Here is a 24,394-nt window from a genome sequence, read left to right as displayed (position 1 = left end):
AGTGGGCTGGACTGGGACTCGGCCACGGAGAAGAGACCAAGGGGGACAGAGCCAGGTGGCAAGGGGGCAGGAGGTGCAGACCGAGGGGGCTCAGTGGGACCCTGACTTCCACCCAGACTCTGCCAGGTGGGGTTCGAGGCTGCTCAGAGTGACCTGGCAACTGTCCTGGCAGCCCATGCACGCGGCCAAGGCCAGGACCTTCTCAGGTCCTGACAAGCGACTGGCTCTGTTTCTGAACCCAGCCATTCCCCCACCAAGTGACCCACAGCAGCCATTTGTGCCGTGTCCGCAGTTAGGAGAGCCCGACCCCAGGCCCGGGGGCCCCTGGGGGCTCCAGGCAGAGCCACCGGGGCCTCAACTTCCCCACCTGTGACCCAGGAGACGGCATCCCCAGTGCTCACAGCTGCCGACAAAGGGACAAGGGCCTGAGGAGCAGGGGCGGGGCAGCCAGTCATGGGGGTGCTGGGGTCCTGGGGTGGCCTTGGGAGCCCTGTCCCTCCCACCACGCCCTCCACCTCTGCAGCACCCACGGGAAGGTCTCTGTGGCCCTGCCTGTGGCCTCCAAAGGCTCGGATACAGGCCCCGCCCAGCTGCACCAGGATGCGGGGGTGGGGGGGGGATGCTGACCCCCACCCCCGCCCTGCCGGCCCAGCCCTGGGCAAAGAGCCCCCGAGCCCCCAGGCTTCACTCAGCTGGCGTGTAAAGTGAACGTGGCTCAAGGGCCTGGAAGCCACGTGAAAGCCTGACCGCCACCCCCGACATCGGATGCAGAGACCACGCGAGCGTTCCGCTCAAGCGTTTATTTCAGTGACGGCTGCCCGGTGGTGGGGGGCACAGGCTGCGTGCGGAACTGACAGCAGCGAGAGCAGACACCAGACCAGGGGCCCCAGGCCCACGGCCACGGCTGGAAACTCCGCAGGCCGCGGCCCAGATGGTGTCCCTCGGGGTGTGGAACACGGCCTCTGGCCACCGCTTCTCAGCAGGGGCTCTGCTGGGCAGAGAGGGGCGGCCGCACACCCGGCCACGGCAGCAGACTTGGAAATGCGGGCTCCAGTGCGTGGGGCTCCCCGTGACAGCTCAGCCTTGTGCTCAGGGACCACCACGGGGGGGGGGGCTGGCAGCCCCCTCTTCCCAGGGTGGTCTTAGGAGGGGCACTGAGGTTTGCTCATTAAGCTGTGAAAGGAAGGAGGCGCTGACCCCAAATGTCATCCCAGGACTGGGTGGAGGGTGGCCGCAGCCCAGGCGCAAGGCCCGCAGGGGCAGGAGACGGCAGTGCTCACTTCCGCAGGGGCTGCAGCTCGGGCGGCAGGTTGCATCCCGTGTAAACCCCATTCGTGATGCTGTACTCCAGCAAAGCCCCGAAGCACGGATCCTGATGACACAAAGGGGCGGGGCTCATACCTGACAGCCATCCGGCTGCCCCACTGGGCTCCTCTCCCTGAGCCCTGGGCCACAGCTCACCCTGACAAGAACATGAGGATTTCCCACCACAATCAGCAAGGCTTTGGGTCTGGTGATTGCAACATTAAATCTTTTGGAGCTGGACAAGAATCCCAAAAAATATCTATCATCTTCAAATATGTCTTCATTTGACCGCACCTGAGAAACACAGAGACGGATAAAAATAGTGTTTAAAATTTTTCGGTGTGGAAAGAAACAACATATAAAAGCATTGAAAAACGTTAAAGATCAGCATGACTCCATCTGTGGTCAACGAAGAGAAAGACAGTGGGTGAGGAGCAGGCCTCACTGCATTCCGTCCACAGCCAAGGGGATACTCCAAACACCAAGGGGTGACCTCCGGGTGCGGGGTTTGAGGCAACGATGCTTTTCCTCCTACCTGAACTCCCCAACCTGCCTGCAGTTAACACGCACTGTTCATAAAGGGAATTTTAAAGAGAAGAACAGACTTCCGAAAGCCGAGCCACCCTTCCCGGCCCGCAGGCTCCTTGCCAATCCCGCCCCTTCAACATCCCAGCCCTCCCTCTCCAACATTTAACTACTTCTTCCTGGGTTTCTGTACTTCTTTGTTTTTGTTTTTTGTTTTTTTTTTTTTAAAAAGAACGCCCTACAGTTAACTGCTCGAGGTGACGGTCCAAGGCCCCTCCTGACCCCGGGAGGCCCCGCACAGCAGCCAGCCTGGCGCAGGACCCTGGGACGGGGGTACCTACAGTTGAGATGATGATAACCAGATACTCTTGCCCTTGAAACTCCTCCACGGATGCAACCTTTATATCCATCAGATCAACGTTTTGCAAAAGAATTTTGATTTTCTCCACCTTTGAAGGAGATGAGATCAAAGATAAAATTTCACAAATCTGACCATTTCTTTACATATTACGTTCAGCGTAAGCTGAACGTTAACCCCTGAGCACCCATGGCCTTTCAACCCCTGATCTCGGTTCATCAACTCTAAGCTGCTCACAGCACAAACCCCGATCTCGATCTCGGGGTGTACGGGGCCGGGGCAGCACCTCCCAGGAACAGGGCTTTGCGTCAAGAGGTGAGGACTCCCTGTGCTGAGAGTGGGGGTGGGGCCAGAGCGCCTCCTGGGGTTGGCGGGGAGAGAGCGCCGGTCCAGAGGATCGCACCCCGGGGGCCTGAGTGGTTATGACAGGAACCAGGCTGTGTGGCCACAACAGGAAAGCCAGGAGGAAGAGGACGGGGGGACGGTCCTGAAGGGGGGGGCAGCTGATGAGTTGAGCAAGACTGGGGGTGTGTGAAGATCTCCAGAGGGTGCTAGTAAAGGAGAAGCAACTTGAAATTGTGAAAAGGACAAAAGCTCAGCTCCTGCCAGCACAAGAGGCTGGAGGGCGGGGACCAGAGGCGGCTCCCTCAGCACCCAGGGGATGGGCCTTCTCACACGCAGTGACCGCACGCGCGCCGAGGTGAGGTCACCACGTGTCCCCAGCCCCCGCCCCCCCCCCCACCCCGTTTGGGGCACAGGCACAGCGGCTGTACAGATGCAGAGGGAGCCGCGTCCACCTTCCTTCCTCAGACCCCACGGACAGGAAGGTGCAGAGGAGCTGGCTGGAGCAGACCCACACCTGCTTCCGGTAAGGCGTGATCACGCCGATGTCGCCAGCGGACACCTGGCTGGAGATGCTTCTGGCCAGCAGGCAGCAGTAGCGCATGACCTGGACGGCCTCGGCAGGGTTGAACCACGATGGGCTTCGCCCCTCTCGAGCTTCGTCGCCCTGAGTTAGCAGGAAGACAAGAGAATGGCATGTCCATCACAAAAACGTCATTTTCTCGACAGGAGCTTGTGAAGGGTCTATGAACTAGGGGAGAAGTCAGGGTGGTGACTCAGCAGAGACAGAGGAGCCCTGCTCTCGTGCAGACTTGTGTTCCAGCAGGACAGATGGACGCTCAGCAGTAAGGACTCGTCCTGGACGCACAGATGCAGGGGGAGGAGGGTTGGCTGGGCGTGTCTGTGAACTGGGACCCCACCCCCTGCCAAAATGCCCGTGCGTCCTGGGGAGAGCAGACCTTGTGGCCTGCGGGAGGCGGCCGGCCGGCTGATACCTATTTGGCCACAAATTTTTAAAAGCAGAATTTACAGGCCCTCGTTCTTGATCAGAATCTAATAAAATCAGAAGTAAAATATAGGTCACCCAAACATTCTTAACCACGCGGAAATAAACTGCTTTAGAACTCCTGGGTCAAAAAGGAAAATAAAGTCACAAGCGCCTCGACAGAACGAAGCCGCACGCGGCAGGGCAGAACTGGGAGGGCGCGGCTGCCCGAGCCCCTGCGAGAAGGCCAAGGAGCTCAGGGACCAAGCATCCGTCCCGTGGGAGTCACAGCAAAGGAAGTGAAGATGAGCCAGCGAGGGTGGGGGTAAAGATAGAGCTGGAATGAATGAAGCAGAAAACAGATGGAAGTCAAGTCCAAAGCTGGTTTTCCAATTAGGCCAAAGGCTGGTGCCTCTCCTGCAACGGGCCAGACGGTCAGAATCTGAGGCTTGGGTGCAGCCACGCTGCCCACTCAGCCCTGCCGTCTGGGCGCAGGCTCCCGGCTCCCGGCTCCCGGCCCCCGGCCGCACTTCCTTTAGGACGAGACCCCAGCTGCCTTGGGCCCGGCCCCCCTTGGGCGCTCCTGGGGCTCAGCTGCCCCCTCGACTGGGCCCCTCTGCGAGATGCCCTGGGCTGGGGACAGAGCAGTGAGGCAGATGGGGGTCTTTCTGGAGCTCTCGGGGAGGGGCTGACGAGGGGAGCATATAGGTGACGCCTGGAGGTCTCATTCCAGGGATGGAGCGCCCTGTGGGGGAGCGAGGGCCCTGGCAGTGCTGCAGCCTCGTAACAACGGACGACAATGCCCTTTTGCTCCAAGAGTGGGAGCGGACCCTGCTGTTCCCTGCAACCCAGCCCCAGAGGCCTCACCCTCATTTTCTTCTGGGGGCCCGGAATGGAGCCAGTACACAGTCAGGCCCCGAGAACTACCCACTAAGTCAGGTAACCTTGCCGGACTCTGTTCTTTTCACACGGAGCACCTCCATCTCCGCAGCTCCGTGGGAGGTCATCCGTGGGCCTGGAGTCTCCGTTTCCTTCCACACAACGTTTCTGCACACTGGCCACTCCCCTCTACACCCGGTTTTTGTCACGAATGAGCCTCCCGTGACCCTTGCGTAGTTTGCAGGAAACACGTGGGTTGCTGTGGGCAGAGCTGCCCTCTCCTCAAGGCCAGTCCCTCCCCCGGGAGCATGGGTGCTCCCGGGCGGACCTCCCCTCCTTGGCTGACAGCTCTGCTGCCCCTGAAAGCCGAGGAAGCCTTCGAGCAGAGGCTGGGGGGACGGCATTCCCGGAGGGGCCTCGTGCCAAGCGACCACGCTGGTCTCCCCAGGGCCCCCTCTTCCTCCCACTCGCCCCCATCCAGAGGATGGGCACCCCGAGCCACAGCTGGACACGCGAGCCCACCGCCGACAGAGCGCGTCAAGCTAGATGTCGAGGGGTCAAGTGCTGTCCCCGGAAGGCAGGCTGCTGAGAGGATGGGCAGACACCACTCCGGCCCCAATTCTGCAGGAGAGTTTGGCGGGGGAGGGGCTCACGCCAAACCTGACTTCTGCTTCTAACCACCAAACTCCCAGTACAAACTCCCTGGTTTTAGTGAGCGCTACCGGGCGTCTCACATCTCCCTCTGGGGACCCCCCCCCACCCAGTGAGGCCTTGGGGGAGGGCAGGCCCTGGCCCCAGGATTGGCCCTCCCCCTCGACACCACCGAATCACAGGGGGAAGGGGTGGGGCGGCAGCAGGAGTTCCCTCGGGTCTGCTCACCTCCCAGTCCCCAATCGACCCTGTCAACTCCCTCAGGATGCCCCCCTTCGATGCCCAGCTCGGGCCAGCCCCGTCCGGGGCCTTCTGTGCAGTCACCCGAGTGCCGAGGGGCTGGTCCTGCGGGGCCAGAGCCCCCTCCTCACTGGCTTTTCTCCCCCGGGACCAGCAGGGAGCAAGCCCACCCCAAGCCCTCAGGAAATGCGCGGTTAATGACGCCGGGTTAACGACCAGATTCAACACGGTAACCAGGACACGTGTAACCGTGGGTAGCGCTGAGGGGTCGCCCTCCTGCCGAGCCTGGCCCTCACTCACCCTCACTCCGTGGAAGATGAGGGGGAAGCCCTTCCTGGGTAACTTCTCCCAGCCCAGCAGGGAGGTCACCACCCTGGGGTCTGCGCAGACTTCCAGCTCTTGGTGGTAGAAGAGTCTGGACGGTAGGGCCAGCAGAGCTGAGTGGGACCTGTAGTTCTTCACGAGCTTCGTCACCTGAAGGTAGGAAGCAGGGGCAGGTCCTCCAGGGCCAAAGCCAGCACGCGCACCCGACGCGCCTCCAGGGGAGAGGTGCCTGGTCACCTCGAATCACACCCGGGCGGCCCTGCCTGTGACGCCCGCCCCCGTCACCTCCACCGGACTTGGAAGCGCTCTTGGCACCTCCACCTCGGACGACTGGGCTCTGACAGAAAAGAACGGGAGAGCAAGTGTCCCTGGGCGGGGCTGCAGGCTGTGTGCAAGCTGCACCCTGACTCTCCGTGTCGTGACCCCGGCCGTTAGAGCGGCCGGGGGAGCCTGGTCCTGGCTTGGCTACGGTGGGAGCCGGGCCCTGGGCCCCGAGGCAGGATGGCTACCCACAGCCAGCCCCCCGAGGCGCCGTGGGACGCAGCACCCGGACGGGGAGCAAAGACAGCTTTGTTTCCTGCCTCCAGCTGGCCAGGAAGTTCATCCTAGTCTCCTTTTTCCTGGGGGGAGAAGGCCAGAGGCCCCGGACTCCCCTGCTGACAAACTTCAACTCAGTCAGCGAGACGGGTCCAGCCTCTGAGACACTAATCGAAACCCCAAACCCGACTCAGCGGCATGGCTTCTCCCTGGGCTGGGCCGGGCCGGGCTGGGCCGGGCCGGGCCCCACGGTGCTGGCCTGGACACCTGCCCGCCGCCCCATCCGCCCTGTGCCCACGTGCCCTCCCTGTTCTCCAGGGGGAAAGGGCCCGGGGCTGACAACCTGGAACGTGGACTAGGCCCCAGGCAGTTGCCCTGACCATCTGCCCGCGATCACCGCACCTGGCTTGCTGGTCAAAGTCCAGAGGGGAACCTCTCCTTGTCTCTGTACTGGGGGAGCCCAGAGGATAATGTTATTGGCTCACCTCAACAGGGGACCCCATGGACACAAAGCTCCTCAGCTCCAGGCTGCTGGGGGCTCCTGAAATGCAGGCCCTGAGGCCCATCCCTCTGTGTCATCAGAGGTCAGCTGAGAACCCAGGAACTGGCACTTTCACCAGTACCTCGGGAGACCACAGACACGCTGCCTTCTCTTCCAGGTAAACTTCCAGAGCTCCCTCCCGCTTCCCACAGTGACACAGACTGAAGCTCCCTTACTGAGGGGCTGGCGCTGCCTGCAAGGGCCGGCCCCGCCAGGGAGCCCCTCAGCGAGGCCTGGAAGCAGTTCCTGAGTTCCTGGGACCGTGGAGTTGGTGAAAGTGCCTCGGGTGCACTTTGGGGGTGGTGGCAGAAGGAGGGTGGGCTGCTTGGGCCCTGCCCCCGGGTGTGGCTCGGGGGACACAGGGTGGTGAGCTCCCCCGTGGGCCCCTCTGCTAGAGTCCCACCAAGGAGCATGTGGGGTCCAAGCTCACCAACAAGGGGTTGTAGGCACCACAGGCTCCAAAAGCATCTTCGTCTCGCAGATACGCTGGTCGGGACATCAGTCTCTCCAGCATAGAGACGTGCAGCCCATAGGCCGTGGCAAGTCTGGACTTGATGACCGGTCCGAGCTGCATGGGGTCTCCGGCCAGGATGATCTGTGGCGCGAATGGGATGGCTCTCAGCGTCTGTCTCGCGGGTGAGTCCCCTGGTGTGTGGCGGGCAGGGGCCAAGGTTGGGGCGACCGCAGCGCATGGGCCTCACCTGGCCGCTGACGTCGGAGACGAGCCCCAGGGGGATGAGGCACTCGGGCTCGCTCGCCTGGCCCGCTTCGTCCACAAACACGTGCGTGAAGTGTCCGACTCTAGAGCAGGCACGTTCCCGGGGTCACGCTTGTCCACGTGTCCTGCCCGGCAAGGCCTCGCCTCGCTGCCCGGGGCGCCTGGCCCCCTGCTCCCGCCCGTGTCCCCGGGTACCCCCCGACTCTCCGCGAACACACCACCTCCTCCCCGCCTCTGCCCGGGGAGCCCCAAGGGCCCACCTCAACCCTATCTGGTAGAAGAGCCCTGAGCTGCTGCACGTGCTGATGACCACCCTGAAGCGAGAGGCCTTCCAGATGTCTTCGCCATCTCTGCAGTACGGCCTGATGGTCTCTGTGATGCTCTGTGGGGGGCAGGCCACCTGCCAGGTTACTGAGCATTTCTTTAAACTGGACATAATCACAAAGCTGAATGGAATTCTAAATGATAACCTCATCCTGCTGCCACTTCTCAGTTGTGACTCAGTATTGATTTAAGATTCTTTTTCATATCAAAACGTCTTATGGTTTCCTATCAATTTAGTCCACGTTTTACAGACTCTAGAACCATGAATATAATAACAGAGAATCCTGCAGATCCTTCCCCAAAACAACCACATACATTTTCTAGATTCAATCTCTTTTGTTAACCAAACTGGGAGCTTTTATAGCAAACCAACGGAACCAAAAAGCAACCGTACCTTTGGGGAAAAATAAAAGAGTAGCACCAGCATTTAACAAAGCTGGGAAGGCCCAGAACGTCACTAAACGTTCAGGAAGGCAACAGTCCTTGTGTTCTGGTGTGGTGTTGGGACACAGTCTGGGGAGGACGCTCACCTCCTTGAACCTGCAGGTGGCGTTCACGCGGACCATGGCGCCCGGCCGCAGCGCCTGGCTCTCGTGCAGCCGCAGGCACACAAGGTCGGCCGCGCTGTTGGAGGGTGCGCACACCAGGATCCGACTGTCCGGCAGAGCGTGGAAGACCTTCCCCAGGACACACGGGAGGCAAAAGGGGACGGGTCAGCGGCCGGTGCCAAGCCCACCCGCGAGGGCTCCTGACGTGGACTCGCTGCATGGGCCCACGTCACCCCTCACGCGTCTGAGCCTGGCCCTGCCACCGCGTGCGGGTGGCGGAGTCCCCGTCTCCCAGACCCTGAGCTGTCCGGGTCTGGGTACCCACGGGCGACCCGAGTCCCCAGCGACGCAGGACACGGAACACACACGATGTCCACGACTCAATTTAAATCTCGATGGAGGCGCCAGACACCCGTGCAGTTTCTATTCCGAAGTGGAGCGATTCCTGTCTAAACCTAGGAAATGAGCTCTTAGAGTCCTACAGCCCCGTAACGAAGTTCGCTAAATATGAAGCGACTGGGGTTTTTCAAACTCTTTCCAGCGTCTGATCTATGGTTTACACCGATGCTTCCCGGTGACAGGAGCACACAGCTCTGTTTACCGCGACGCCACCCCCACCCGCCACTACCTGTAAAACAGCCTCTATGATGGTCACCGTCTTCCCGGTCCCGGGAGGCCCGAAGAGGACGTAGGGGATCGGGCGGCAGTGTCCACTCAGGATCCTCCTCACCGCCAGCTTCTGGTTTTCGTCGAGCAGGGGGTTGAAAAACTCCTCCCCTCTCGCTTTTGGGGCTCCGCTGACTGCGCCAAAGGGGAGAGACGGGGTCGGCGCAGGTCACGGCTGGCCCCCTCGCGACCCGGCCCAGCGTCACTCGCGCTGGGGACAGTCGGCTGAGAGCAAAAGCGTAGGCCACTCCGCCCGCTCCCCGCGTGACCTGCGCAGCGTCACCGAGGTGTTAAGAGTGGTTGTTAACAGGTGGACAAGAGCAGCCCACCATCAGGAAGGTCAGGACACGTGTCCCCTCGGCTGCCCAAGATCCCCCGCGCCAAGTCCTGCAGGAGCTGGCTTGGCCCCCAGACTCACCCACCCCGCTGGTCTCTGTGGCGAAGGCCCACGGCCCTGGTGTGTCCTGGGCACCCGCCCGCTGCTCCTCTGGGGTGTGCTCGGTTTGGTCCTTCGAGGTTTTCCTATTCTAGAAAAATCATGCAGAAAAATGGCTTAAAAAGAAAGCTGTGGGACTTCCCTGGTGGTGCAGTGGTTAAGAATCCGCCTGCCAATGCAGGGGACATGGGTCCAATCCCTGGTCCGGGAAGATGTCACATGCTGCGAAGCAGCTAAGTCCGTGCGCCACAACTACCGAGCCTGAGCCCTGGAGCCCGTGCGCCACAACCACTGAGCCCACGCGCCACAACTACCGAAGCCCGCGTGCCTAGAGCCCGTGCTCCGCAACAAGAGAAGCCACTGCGATGAGAAGCCCGCGCACCACAAGGAAGGGTAGCCCCCGCTCGCCGCAACTAGAGGAAGCCTGCGTGCGGCAACGAAGACCCAGCACGGCCAAATAAATTAAAAAAATAATAAATAAATGAAGCAATACCTTGGAGGTTGGTTGTCCGTGGTTTTTGATGTCTTGTGCGTGTTTCCAATCCCATGTCACTTGGGGAGACTGTAAAATGATTTCTTCTGGAAACAACACTTTTAGAACAAGAGAAAGTGAGAAAGACATTACCGAAAAGCTTAAGAAAGATGAATAGAGGCAGCGAGTCCTGAAAAAGTTCATGTCTGTGTATTCCTCTCCTCCCTGGCCCTGTGCACTGCTTCTCACCTACAGCGTAGTGCCAGCACCGCATATTCTTTGCAAGAAAGCCATTTACTTGTCTATTTGTAAGTACAAAAATGAGTTACATTTAGGGGGGAAAGCAGAGTGCAATCATTTTATTTTTAATAACTTAAGCATGCTATTTCTACATAGCTGAAATTGTTAAGAAAACACCGAACGTCCCCAATAGAAAGGAAAACACTGGGTATCACATAGTTTTACTTCTAACGTATGAATGAAGAGACTGTGGTTGACACAAAATTTTACGTGACACTTCTACAAATACTCTGGGAAGATGTAACACCGTCATCCCACAAAAGTTAATACCTTTTACGCCCAAGTGGACAACTTGTTCAAGTGCAAAGTGACACCGTCTGCTGGTGGTCCTGTGGGAGAGAGCGACGTGGGTCAGCACCCTGGGACCCTTAAGAAAGACTCACACGAGACCAGGCTGGAGGCACCAGCAGGCGTTTTACGAGAAAACTCTCGACACCTGTCAGGACAGCAGGGACGCCTTCCTTTCTGGGAATAGTCCTGTTTTAATGTATAAAATGGACAAACAGAGAAAAGAGAAAATATAGCCTGTGAAGCGTCAGAGCTGCATCAACAGAAAAGTAACTTTGATGGTAAAGATTCACTCCCGTGAAATTTACTCAGAACAACAGTCAAAAAATAAACCGAAGCACGTTAAAAATGCTAAGTATTGGGGCTTCCCTGGTGGCGCAGTGGTTAAGAATCCGCCTGCCAGTGCAGGGGACATGGGTTTGAGCCCTGGTCCGGGAAGATCCCACATGCCGTGGAGCAGCTAAGCCCGTTCGCCACAACTACTGAGCCTGCGCTCTAGAGCCTGTGATCCACACCTACTGAGCCTGCACGCCTACAGCCCGTGCTCTGCAACGAGAGAAGCCACCGCGGTGAGAAGCCCGCGCACCGCAACGAAGAGTAGCCCCTGCTCGCCGCAACTAGAGAAAGCCCGCGCGCAGCAACGAACACCAACGCAGCCAAAACTAAAAAAAATTAAATAAATTTAAAAATTATCAGACAAACAAAACAGCAGGAAAATAAGAAGCATCCTCAGGGGAAAAGTTAAAAGAAACAGACCCAGAAATGAACTAGATACTCAATTAGCATACAAGAAGTTCAAAACAGTTGTTATAAATACATTTAAGATTTAAAGAGGGACATAATGGTTGAGCAGACGGGGAATCCCTACAGAAAAGACCCAACACAGCCAAAAATAAAATTTAAAAAAAAACCGTTAAGTTTATTAGAGCAAAAATTGATTCGAATCAGGCAGTAAAGCGTCCCATTAGCAGACAGAAGAGCTCTGAGGAGATGTTCAAAATGAAAGACTTCTACAGGCAGAAGGGAGCAGGGACAAGGAAATGATTTAGGCGAAAAGGCGGGTTGGCTGGAGCAAGGTCACTCTCCTTGAGGGAACGGCAGGGGTCATTCGGGGAGATAACCCCCCGGTGCTAATCAGGGGGTTCCTGGCCGACTGGTTCACAATTCCATTTCTGGGACAGCTGAGACTGCAATTCAGTAAAACCTCAGTTTGGTGACGTGGGGCTTAGTATAAGCGACTCCACTGTGGGCCTGTTCTCCTTTTTTTTTTTTTTTTTTTTTGGCTTTGCCACACGTCCAACGGAATTTTAGTTCCCTGATCAGGGATAGAACCCCCGTGCCCCCTACAGTGGAAGCGTGGAGTCTCAACCACTGGACCGCCAGGGAAGTCCCTGTTCTCTTGTGTTTTAACACAACAAAAAGAACAAAAAATGGAAAATAAAATTCCACCTTCGACGGAACAAGATGACCAAAGCTGCAAAGCACAAAAGAAGAGAATGCTCAGTAAGGAGCATCTGGCCTCGAGCAAGCAAAGGCACGAGAGCTGGTTCACGGCACCTCCGCACTCCGGCCACGGGCGGATTTCCGGAAAATGGAGGTCACCGCCAGGACCCGTTCCCACAGCGTGGCGTTCTGGGGGCGTGTGTGGGGCCAGCAGGAACGGGAGCCTCCCCTGCAGGGCCCCAGGCTCCTGGCAGCCCCATCACCCCTGGGATACAACCAACTCCACTCAAGAGGAGTAGCAACCAGAAAAGACCCTCCTAGGACTCAGCAAGGCTGTGACTCTAAGAAAGAAAAAACAACTTAAAGCAGATTAAAGAGGAAGAAACCTTCCAGCGGGAAGTCATCAGAGCAAAGACTCTAAAACACCCAAGGAAACCAGACACCCTGTCAACTCGCAGCCCAGAACCTTACCCCTAACAGCATGAAAACACAAGCCAAACGTTTCCCAGTAAATCCTTGGAGCACATTACGGGAGGAATTCACCACACAGAACACCACGTTTTTCATCTTGGGCCTATAAGAAAGGTTCGACAGAAAGTTATCCAGTTGAAATATCCATCTCCTGAATAGGCTGAACAAAAAAATTACTATCTCAAGAAATGCCAAAAAGGAAACGAATGTAATAGCTCAGAAGACAAACTGACGCTTAAAATTCCTTAACACAATCCGAAGGACAGCAAGACACTAGATGGTAAAATACTAGCAGTATTTACTAAAAAAAAAAAAAAAGACAAAGACAACAGGAGATGGAAACCATGAGAGAAAAGTAAAGCAGCTGGGTGGGAACTAACACAACAACAGACAAGGATTCCAAAGGAGGACAAAGAAAGGAAAGAAAAGAGGAATGAAAGGAAACTCTCCTAGGTACAAACTGTTGTCCAAGAGGAGACCCCATATGGCAAAGATGACAATTCTCCCTGTATTTTAACACGATGGTACAAAGATGTAAGAATGTTTATTGCTCCACTGTCTGTGACAGGAAGAAGCGTAGAACCTAAAGGTCCAGAGGGGATAATAAAGACCAGAGCAAAACCCAATGGACTGGGAGTGCCCTGGTGGTCCAGGGGTTAGGACATGGGCTTTCACTGCCGTGGACCCGGGTTCGATCCCTGGCTGGGGAACTAAGACCCCACCAGCCATGCAGCGCAGCCAAAAAAACCCCCCCAAAGACCCGATGGACTAGAGACAGAAACACATGAGAGAAGACTGATGGGGCTGGAAGTCCCTCCTTCGATGAGATCAGGAAAGCCGACAAAGCTCTAGCCAAACTGACAGGAAAAGAAAGGGCAGACAACAGTGTTGCCAGTCCTGGGAATGAGAGTGGTAACGTCAGCAAAGACTCTACTAACACTAAGTGAACAATCAGGAAACATCACGAGCAATTTCACACAAACACATCAGCTAACTCAGAAGAAGTGCACAAACCCGTAAAGACACGCACACTACCAGAGCCCACGCGGCAAGAGACTAAGCGCTCTTAATCTCTTCAAGAAACGGAATTGGTAGTCAGGAAGCTTCCCACAGAGAAAACTCCAGACCTAGAAGGCTTTACTGGTAAATTCTACCGAGCATTGAAGGAAGAGGTGATGAAATTCATATTTTAAGGCAAGACAAGAAAAATTTAAACATCAACTTGTCCTCTGCCCTGTGGCCTCCCCCCACCCGGCCACCAGTGTGCGTCTGCATCTGCGCTCTGTGTTAGCCTGACGTCCCCCATGGCAGAAACGCCTGCTCAGCCAGAGACTGATTTTTCTCCTTCTGGGGCCAGCCATGTAACTCCTTAGAAGATAACATTCCTTTCTCAGTCCTGTGAGGGGTCACGGTGACCCACCACTCACCTTGTACACGTGCAGACATCTTTGGTGGACTTTATGGACAAGGCCAATGTGTCGTTTCCCTTAGAGACAGTGATTGGTGCAGAACAGACAGGTCAGACGACCTGGGGAGACTCTGGGCTGCAGCAAAGGGGAGTTCTCAGCTTAAATACTTATGACCTTACTAGTGTTACCAGCTCTATTACCTGTATTCTTCCTAACAACAAGATTATTGTTTCCTGCGTTACCAAATGTGTGACTGAGCCCCCGATAAAAATAATGATGACTAGGTGACCTGAAACAAATGACCCAATACATAGTTCCATAAGCTCAATGACTGCAACAGAGTAACTCTAGATGTGGGAAGAAGCAACCACTTCCTGGACCGCAAATGACTAGAGGGACAGGTGGTCTAGAGGCTTTGGGCTACTGTCAACAGGGCCTAGTCCAGCAATGAGTGGCCCAGCAATGCAATCCTCGTCTGAGCTGGGAATGACACTCCTAACACCGTGGACAAAATGGCCACTAAATGCCTCCCAAACCTTGGCTGAAATTAAGACTGAACGGGAGGGGACTGTAACATTAAAAAATGTTGTCCACCCTCCAGTTCTACAAGAATCAAGTCGTTAACCACTGCACAGTACATCCCAAAAGGAATTCAGGGAAGATAAGGATGAAGCATTTGTGCTCTGGGAAAACTGGCAGAACTGGTCCTCAGATAGATATTTTCAGGAGAAAATTTTATAAACCCAGTATTCTGCTTCTTCCCATGTTTACAAAAGCACTAAAACCATTAGCTAAGGCATCTGTTCCTTGTGAATAGCAGTGACCTCCCACCAGGCTGTGTGCTTGGTTGCACGCACCCCTTCAAAATCACACCTATACTGGTCTCCTCCCTACCTCTTGGGAACAGTCCTAAGAGCTTCTGAAAGACTGTCCTCCAGGTTATAATCCTCAGGTTAGCTAAAATTAAATTCTTCATTTGTTTCTTAGATTGACTACTGATTAATATTTTTGTCAACATAAGTAATACCCATTCTACACAAACTGTCCCAGAAAATGGAAGAGGAGGTGACACCTTCCAACTTACTGTGCGGCCAGTGTTACCTCGTACCAAAGTCAGAAAAAGATACTTCAAGAAACTAAAGACCAATATTCCTCATGAACATAGATGAAAAAATTAATACAATTTTAGCAAATCAGATCTAACAATATATAAAAGGAAATTACATCATGGCCAAGCGGGGTTTATTCTAAGAATGCAAAGTTGATTTTACAATCAATGTAACTGACTATCTTAATAGACCAAAACTGAAAACCCACATGATCATCTCAATAGATATAGAAAAAGCATTTGACAAAATCCCATATCCATTTTTGATTGAATAAATCTCAGCAAACTAGAAGTCTATCTCCTTAACCTGACAGGGCCAAATACAAAAACCTACAGCTCACACAGCACTAGATGGTTCAAGACTGAACGGTACTGGCCTAAGATCAGGAACAAGGCAAGGACGCCACTTCCCGCCACTTCTACTTAACACCATTCTGGAGGCTCTAGCCAGTGCGAGGCGAGAAAAAACAAGATGCATCCAGATGAGAAAGGAAGCAGCAAAACTGTCTTTATTTGAATACATGATTTTATTGTATACACAGAAGATCCTATGTAATCTGTAAAAAGCTACTAGAACTGTTAAGTGAGTTTAGCAAGCTGGCAGGATACAAGATTAATATACAAACATCAATTGCATTTAAAGAGTCAGGGACAAATTTGACAAAAGATATACAAAACCTGTACAGTGAAAAGTACAAAACACTGGCTAAAGAAATGAAAAAATGTCTAACTAGATGGAGAGATATACCATTTCCAAGGGTTAGAAAACTCAATTATTAAGATGTCAATTCTCAGAATACCACTCAGCCATAAAGAGTGAAGTAATGCCGCTTACAGTAACATGGATGGACACAGAGATTATCATACTAAGTGAAGTCAGACAAAGACAAATATTATTTGATATCACTTATATGTGGAACCTAAAAAATAACACAAATGAATCTATTTACAAAAAAACAGAAACAGACTCTCAGACATAGAAAACAAACTTATGGTTACCAAACGGGAGAGGGGAGAAGGATAAATTAGGAGTTTGGGATTAACAAATACACACTACTATATACATAAAACAGACAGCCAGAAAGGACCTACTGCATAGCACAGGGAACGATATCGAATATCTTGTAATAACCTATAAAGGAAAAGAGTCTGCAAAATATATATACTGTATACAACAGAATAACCTTGCCGTACACCTGAAACTAAAACAATATTGTAAATCAGCTATACTTCAATTAAAAAAAAAAAAGATGTCGGGCTTCCCTGGTGGCGCAGTGGTTGAGAGTCCGCCTGCCGATGCAGGGGACACGGGTTCGTGCCCCGGTCCGGGAAGATCCCGTATGCCGCGGAGCGGCTAGGCCCGTGAGCCTGCGCGTCCGGAGCCTGTGCTCCGCAACGGGAGAGGCCACAGCAGTGAGAGGCCCGCATACCGCAAAAAAAAAAATGATGTCAATTCTTCCTTAAGTGGACCTAAAGAGTCAATGTCATCCTGATCAAAATCTCAACAGGCTTTTTGTAGAAACTGACAGGCTGAGTCTAAAATCCACATGGGGAATACCAAAGACCTGGAAGAGCTACAACTCTGCAAGAGAGGGACACAGTGGAGGCCGTCCCCCCCCGATTTCAAGACTTATTACAAAGGCACAGTGACCGAGACTCTGCGGTGTAGGCTGCAAGCCTGACAGACGCACCAGTGGAGCAGAATGGCCGGCTTAGGGACAGATCCACGTCATAGGCCAACTGGCTTTCTTTTTTTTTTTTTGGTTTTTATAAACCTTTGTTTAAAATGTTATTTTAATACATGTATTTCAATTGGAGTATAATTGCTTTACAATGTTGTGTTAGTTTCTGCTGCAGAACAAAGAGAATCAGCTATATGTATACATATATCCCCTCGACTGGTTTTCAAAAAGGTGAAAAGGTCACTCACTGGACAAAGGACAGTCTGTCTTTTCAACAAATGGTGCTGGGACAACTGCACAGCCCCTGCCAAATCAATCCATACCTTGCATCACTTGTAAAAATTAACTTGAAACAGATCACAACCCTAAATGTAAAACTTAAAGCTGCAAAATTTCTAGAGGAAAACGTAGGCGAAAATCTTTGTGACCTTGAGCTTGGCAGACTTCTTAAATGCGTCACCGAAAGCATATGAGCCATGAAAGAAAGACCGATAAACTGAACGTCATCAAAATTAAGAATTCCTGCTCTTCAAAAGGCACTGCTAAAGATGAAAATACAAGCCACGGTTTGAGAGAATATTTGCAAAAAACATACCTGATAAAGGACTTGTACTGAGAATATGTGAACGACTCGGAAAACTCAACAATAAAGCAAATAATACAGAACGTGAACCACAGACCTGAGCGGGCACGTTCACGAAGGCCGAGTGCCAGCCAGCGAGCGGAGGAGGCGCTCGGCATCGGTCATCAAAGCAAGGTGAGCCCCCGCGGCGCACCTAACACGAGCCTGAGGACGAACCACCGGGCACCCCAAGGGCTGCGCACGTGGGGAGCACGGTGGGAACACAAGCAGTGCAGCCACCTGAGGAGAGTCTGGCAGCGTCTCAGGAAGTTCAGTGCACACCTGCCGCCGTGTGCAGCCACGGCACTGCCAGGCGCTTACCCAAGGGACATCAAAATGCCTGTCCACACGGATGTTTACAGCAGCTTCATTTCTAACGGCCAGATCTGCAAACGACCCAGTGTCCACCCACAGGTGCCTGGATTAGTAACCTTGGGTATGTTCTCATAATGGAGTACTACTCAGTCATAAAAAAGGAACGAATTCATGCAAAAGCAAGGCTGAATCTCAAAATAATTAAGCTGGGTGAAAGACGCCAGGCAAAAAAGAGTAGGTCCTCACGTAAATTCTACAAAATGCAAACTAATGTGTGGTGCTTGGGAGCTGGGGTGCAGAGAAGGAACGACAAGGGCAGCTGGAAACATCCGCGGTGCCGGATCTGCCCGCAGTCTTCACCGTGAAGCTCATTTCACGGGGTATACAAATGTCAACACCGTCAAGCCGTATACTCTAAACAGGCACAGGTTATTTTACGTTCGTCACCTCTCAGTAAACCTACTTTCTTAAAAAGGAAAAACACCTGCAAATAGCATAAAGGTGCAGCCGTCTGCCCATCCAGAGGGCCCGGCCTCTCGGCTCTGTCCCTCCTGCTGCACTGCGGTGCCGCCCAGTCCTCCCGTTTGTCAAAACGAGTGATAAATACAGATTTTTTAAAGCGTGAAATCGCCTGATTTTGAGTAGCTTAATGCAAAACCACCAAAAACTTACGTGGGGCGAGCAAACCCTCTGGGCAGCAGAAGTGGCCACCGGCCCTCGTTCCCACCTCGCTCCCCACTCGGACGGCTGCAGACAGCATCCCCTCTGAACTAAGATTCCGACACCCTGCCTCGACCTCAACTTCCTGTCTTTCCAACACTCTGGGTCAGGAAGCTGCCCGGTGGTCTTCAGCCCCACGGCCCTCCGGCTTCTTCCTGCTCACTTTCTTCCTAGGCTCACGCCCCACGGCGCATCCGTCCGCCCGACTGCCCGTGTGCTTCGGTCAGGCGGCTCTCGCAGCGACTGCAGCAGTGTTTCCTCTGCCCCCGCCCCCGTCCCGGGTCCACGTCCTCTCCTTTCTCTGCGAACGTCCTCACCTCACGTCCTAGAGCGACAACGAGCCCTTACAGATTCCCACGCACCACCGGCTCCCATCTCCTGTGTGCCCAGCACAATGGAGGACGTGCGCCTTCGCCAAAGACCACGGCCTCGGCCCCGCTCTGGAGCCCGCGTCCCCACGTGTCACTCCTGCTGCGCGGTCACCACACCCACCTCACTGGCTTTGCACGAGCGATGCTGGCTCCTCTCACCGTAAGCAGCAAACCAGGCAAGGCCGCCCGGACCCTGGGCGCCTCCTCACTCACTCATCTCTCTGTCCTGCCTTCTCTGCTTTCCCAGCCAAACACCCTTCAAAAGGGCCAACTCCACGCCTGCACCATCCATTCACCCGCAACACCTTCCAACCTGGCTGCAGCCCAAACACTGAAAGAGTTCTTAAACGAGACACAAGAGCACTAGTATACAAAAACCCTGATAAACTCCACTCTCTTAAAACTACCACCTTCTGTTACTCAAAAAATATATTTTAAGAAAGTGAAAAGACAAGTAACAAACCCAGAGAAGTCGTCTGTAACAGGTGTATCTAAGAAGAGTCTGGCATAAAGAACACAGAAAGGACAGCTACAGATAATTTAAAAAATCATATCATAGTCAATAAGAGACACAAGAAAGCATTTCACAGGTGAAGGAACTTTACGGCCAATAAACAGGGGGACTATGGACCTTGGAAGTCGTCAGAGAAACATACATCAAGACCACGGCGAGACGCAGCTCGCACCTACCGGGCTGGCACGCGCCCAGAAGTTTCACAAAATCAGCTTTCGGGAGGGCACCACGGACCCGACCCCGCGGGGCACTTCTGCCGCCACACGTGAAGCTGAAGCATCAGCATCCCCCAAACCCCTACCCCACGCCGGCGCGCAGCCGAGAAAACCTGCGGGTGGCCGTGCTCGAGGAGAGAGCGGGCGTCCACGGCAGCCGCCAGAGCGCGGGCAGCGCTGTGCCCGCCGGCAGGAGGGCAGACGCGCGTCCGGTGGGGCGCAGGTACGCTGCGGACGCGGCCCGCGGACCTTCTGTCAGCAAACCCCCGCCTTCAGACCACAGGCGGCAAGCGCAAAACAGCTGCAACTAAGGCAAACACTCTCCCGTGTGTGTGTCTGTGCGCAAACACGCCAACTTTTGTTTTAAAAAGCAAAGGAGAGAGAAACACAAAATCCCAGCTAATGGTGGGGGCTTGGTGGAGGAGGGGGAGAGACAGCTGGTGGTGGGGTCCCCGCCTCGTGACATGTGACAAGTGAGGGGGAGGAGGAGCGGCCGGTGGTGATGGCGTGTGAGGAACCACGGAGTCTCACTTAAGATCCAAAAAGGAACCAACGTGCAAACGTTTACCAAATGGCTGGTGACAAAGCTGTGATCACAGAGGCATGTGACACGGGTGCAGTGAGCCCGCTCACAGCCCGCGAGCACGCACGCCGCCACCTAGGTATCAAGGGACCCACGGAAGGGGAGACAGCCGCCCACCCAGAAGGAAGAGTCCCTGGAAGCATTACCTGTTGTATGTAAATTCCACGTCCATAGGTTCAGAGCTATATGCTTGTTCAAACTCTGGATTAAGTTTAAGGGTTACCTCTTCTTCATGAATCTAAAAATAAACAAATCATTTACTTTTCATACTTCGTACTTGATTTCTCGGGACAATCTTCTAACCATATTCAGCAACTCATCATGAAGCATTCATCCTACAGATCTGAGCTGAAATCTGGCATCTGAAATGAGTGCAAGATGACGGGAAAGGACTCAGTCACCGTGCTGTTCCGCCCCCACCCCCAGCAGCACACCTGCTGACGCTTCTGCCGGGCGTGAGGGCCCACGAACACAGGGTGTGCAAGACAGGCCGCCACCTCTGAAGGAGACACGTGAACGACGGCAAAGAGCAGGCGGTGCCGGCCACGAGACACCCTCCCCCATCAGGACAGGGAACCAGACATGCAGGGACCCTCCAGCCAAAGCTAGGTCCTGCATAAGAGTCCTCAGAGGAGCAGGAAGGAAACCCCACGCTGAGAGGAGCTGAAACAGGACAGAGCACTAGGCAGCAGGGCCTCCCAAGAGTTGGGGGCCAGCAAGGGCAGAGGCTGCGACGTGAGGCTCACAGTGCCCCCTGCTCTCGGCAGAAGCAAACACAAGCCCCTTAAAAGCAAGGCAAGCCCAGCACAGGGTCCTGGGCTTCCCAGAGATTAAGACAAATGAAAATGAATCTGTAATCACAGACCATCAGGCACACAAGGAAACCACCAGCAGTCTGAGGGTCGACTTGAATCGCCATCAACAGATTGAGGCCCCAAGGACGTCATATACTGATGCTGTCATTTACAGAAATTTGAAAAACTATGGAAAAACAACACAACCGGGAAAACCAAGATAAGCATAAGATAACATAAAACAACACAACAGGGCAGCTTTAATGAGTCAAATAGCGTATAGAAACGAAAACTCTGCTTATGGAGCTAAACTCAGAGAGAAGGGAACAAGTGACCCGTTTGCTCCCAGCAGACAGGGAGGCCCTCTGCGGAGGTGCGGGTGGGCCAGGGGCAGTGCTGGCTCAGTCCAAGGAACCTTCCGTCCCCCCCTCTCCCCGAAGCACCACGCTCTGCCCACCCCACCACCTGGGGGCGCTCCTGAGGGCCCCGGTGCCTTCATGGTACCCAGGCCACTGCGCTGGCCACGGGGTTCCGGAGAATCACGTAAAGCAACGGCCAAGACCCGAGACGGGACAGCTTTAGCGGGCACCCATCGCTCAGGAGCGGCCAGCTTCACGGACGGTCCCACGGGAAGGTCGGCAGGGCAGCTTCAGCTCTGGACTCGCCAGCCTGGGAGTCAGGGGCCAAGGGGGCCTCACCCCTGAGATCCCTGGCCCTGTTTCTCCTGAGGTTTTAGCCCACAGGGCAGCCGCTAGGGGCACAACTGGTCTCCTCTCCGGAAGCTGAGATGGTCGCTTGGCCATTCTGGGCTCCTCACGCCCTTGCCAACAGCTAGGAGGGCTCACGCTGGGGAGGGCGATGGGCCCTCTAGCTGAGGCTGAGCGGCTCCTGCCCTGCAGCGGAGGGGGCACCCGGCCAGGCCGCCTGTCACCGAGGAGAGCGAGCTCCTGCCCCAGGAAATCCCGCCTCTGGTTTCACAGGCGACAAGGGCTGCGGCTGTGACCGTCTTTCTACAAACGCCCCGAAGACCCCCTACCTAGCCCCCCGTGCTCTCCCTCCTTTCCCAGACGTGGGCCCCTGTGGCCACGGTCACGGGCCCTGAGCGCGCCCCGAGGAGCACAGGGAGAGGCGTGTCCCGAGACACGGCCTAGGCCCTGTGCGGGGAGTGCTGAGTGAGGGACCTGGGCCACCCCCTCGGGGGGTGAGAACCTTGTCTGCAGAGCTGGGTCAGTGCAGGACGTCCGTCAGGAGCAAGACGTTTCCGCAGGGAGAGAGTGACATGGACGCCTGTGCAGGTAGGGGGGCTGCTGGTCCCCAGGACCTGCGCCCTCCAGGGCAGCGACTTACTCTGGCTGAGCCACAACACGCGAGGCCTGAGAGGCTTGCCCGACCTTCAGGCCTGGTCCAGAGGCCTGGGGCATAGGGACAGCACATCCTCTGTCTCGAGGGTGGCGGGAGCATCTGCGTCCAAGCTTCTCTGGTTTGGTTCGGATCAACATTATCACGAGACCAGGCGGGGGCACATTTTTGCTGCGGACCAGCCTGCGCCCCGACCTTGTTCTCCAGGCACAGCTCGCCCTCCTGAGAGGCCCACTCGACTCAAAACACCACCTCTTCTGCTTCTATCGGCCCCGGGGGCTCGTCTGATGCTGCGGTCCTGGCTGGCGCCCCAGCAGCCCGTACGGGCGAGGTCTGCAGCGTTCGAGTCCCCAGCCTGGAACCGCAGCCCCTGGGATGCGCTCACGGCCTTCTCGCCTTTGGAAATGCCTTCTGGGCCCTCTCCACTAACAACATCCTTTCTGCCTCTTACGGTGATCAGATGCCACTTCCTCGTCTTCTTGAGGAGACGAACAAGTCTCCACACTGGGTTATTCGCGCCCGTCCTCCCCCTGTCCCCGGGGGCACACCGCCTGCTGCCCCCGCGAGGGCCCAGCCCCATCCTCGGGGGAGACTCTGCTGGTGTTCTCGTAGCCCCCAACCCCGCGCAGGGCCTCGGTGCCCTAGTTCCCACACCAGGCAGCGTGCGGGCTTCATGGGTCCCTCCACACGGCCCCCGAGCTCCGTCCCTGCGCTGTGCCCAGCAGGGTGCAGGGGACTGGCTGGCCGTGCTTAGAGCCACACGGCACAGGGCCTTCAACCAACACAGCCTTCCCCGTGGGCACACCAGAGCATTCAACGCGGAGGTGTGTTTTTCCTTTGCAGGCTCTCTCCCCTAGAACGTATTCAGAACGCCCGAATCTGACTAAATGCACGCCTTACGTGTGATGGACTTAACAGGTAAGTGTGTTTTACACGGCTGAAAGTGATAGGATTTCTTTCCACGCCACATTTATTTAAATATTCACTTGATCCTCAAATTTTCCAAAATACCATCAACACCAGGGGACCCCCACCCCGAGCTGAGGCAGGAAGTTTACCTCTGCAACCGTCTGCTGGGCTAGTCCAACATGAACTAACAGCAGCCTCTCACCTCAGTCACATAGCCGACGTACTCGATGACATGTCCCTTGTACTCTTGAGTTTTTAAAATCAGTTTATCACCTAGTTAAAAAAACACATTACCACAAGTAAAACTACAAAATCAATGAATTTTTCTGCTGTACTGTAAAATCAAACACTCTGAAGAAGTGGAGTAAGACAAAAACATTACTGGGATCAACAGCTTAAAATCACGTCAGTGTGATGAGAGAGGGGCTGGCCAAGTTTTGAATGAAATTATAACCCAAAGCAAAGAAAATCAGTGTGACTACAGTGTTGCCAGTTAAAAACATTCTTTTTCCTGACTGTGGTTCAATGTTTCTAGTCCATCTAGGAAAACATGATACGTAACAAACCTACCTGTGTAAAGAGAAGGTCTACTTTCAGCTAATCCTGGGACCTCCAGAACCAGCAAATCCCCGTTTCTTTTCAAGGTGACCCCACTCATATTATACTCTTTCAGTTCTATTTCTGCGTGAATCTCCTCAAGCCAGAGCAGAGTTGAAAACTTCTCCTTGTGATTTGACATGTTCAGAAGCTGCAAAAGAAGCCGGCAAGTTAGCGAGAGCTGAGGAGCACCCCACGCACACCCCCATCAGGAAGCCAGCAGCTCTGGGGTGGGTAAGTCCCACGGACAGATGAAACAGCCTTCCACCACTGACGACTGGGCAGCGCAGGGCAGTGGCCCTGAGATGGGGACCCATCTGAGTGAACCCCCAACCGCCCAGCTCCTATCAGACACAGCCTCCAGGCTCGGCTCAGAGAGAGCCCGGGGCAGCCCTGTGAGCCCTCAGCCGCGCAGTGGTCAGCGCACGAGCGTGAGAAACTGTATCAGATGGGGAGAGGCACGTGATGGGAGCAGAACGGGGCTCCTCAGCCTCGGCACTTCCGACACCGGGGCTGGACCGGTCTCTGGGGCAGGGCTGTCCCGGGCACTGCACAGTGTTTAGCAGCATCTCTGGCCTCCACCCACTAGATGCTGTTCACACTCTCAGTCTTGACAATCAAAAATGTCTCCTCGGCTTCCCTGGCGGCGCAGTGGTTGAGAGTCCGCCTGCCGATGCAGGGGACGCGGGTTCGTGCCCCGGTCCGGGAGGATCCCACGTGCCGCGGAGCGGCCGGGCCCGTGAGCCACGGCCGCTGAGGCTGCGCATCCGGAGCCTGTGCTCCGCAACGGGAGAGGCCACAACAGTGAGAGGCCCGCATACCACAAAAAAAAAAAAAAAAGGA

At 54.9% G+C, this 24,394-nt stretch overlaps 1 protein-coding gene across 1 annotated transcript in view; it reads right to left on the bottom strand.

Moving 5' to 3' along the window:
- Positions 1–872: 872 nt before the first annotated feature.
- Positions 873–24,394, bottom strand: part of MOV10L1 (Mov10 like RNA helicase 1) — a 51,303-nt gene continuing 27,781 nt past the window's right edge. The window contains exons 11-26 of the mRNA XM_024127416.2: positions 23,525–23,702; positions 23,157–23,227; positions 20,039–20,130; positions 10,422–10,480; positions 9,873–9,970; positions 9,362–9,470; positions 8,906–9,078; positions 8,260–8,406; positions 7,666–7,787; positions 7,389–7,488; positions 7,118–7,282; positions 5,586–5,759; positions 3,048–3,197; positions 2,172–2,279; positions 1,462–1,599; positions 873–1,372 (exon numbers count right to left, since the gene is read on the bottom strand). Of these exons, the coding sequence (XP_023983184.1) occupies positions 1,277–1,372; positions 1,462–1,599; positions 2,172–2,279; positions 3,048–3,197; positions 5,586–5,759; positions 7,118–7,282; positions 7,389–7,488; positions 7,666–7,787; positions 8,260–8,406; positions 8,906–9,078; positions 9,362–9,470; positions 9,873–9,970; positions 10,422–10,480; positions 20,039–20,130; positions 23,157–23,227; positions 23,525–23,702 (1,980 nt within the window). The 3' untranslated portion in view covers positions 873–1,276. The remainder of the gene's footprint in view (positions 1,373–1,461; positions 1,600–2,171; positions 2,280–3,047; positions 3,198–5,585; positions 5,760–7,117; positions 7,283–7,388; positions 7,489–7,665; positions 7,788–8,259; positions 8,407–8,905; positions 9,079–9,361; positions 9,471–9,872; positions 9,971–10,421; positions 10,481–20,038; positions 20,131–23,156; positions 23,228–23,524; positions 23,703–24,394) is intronic.

The sequence above is a fragment of the Physeter macrocephalus genome, chromosome 6 (genome assembly GCF_002837175.3).
Source record: "Physeter macrocephalus isolate SW-GA chromosome 6, ASM283717v5, whole genome shotgun sequence".
Lineage (NCBI taxonomy): Eukaryota > Metazoa > Chordata > Mammalia > Artiodactyla > Physeteridae > Physeter > Physeter macrocephalus.
The sequence above is the reverse complement of the archived record's forward strand: the minus strand, read 5'-3'. Positions and strand labels throughout refer to the sequence as shown.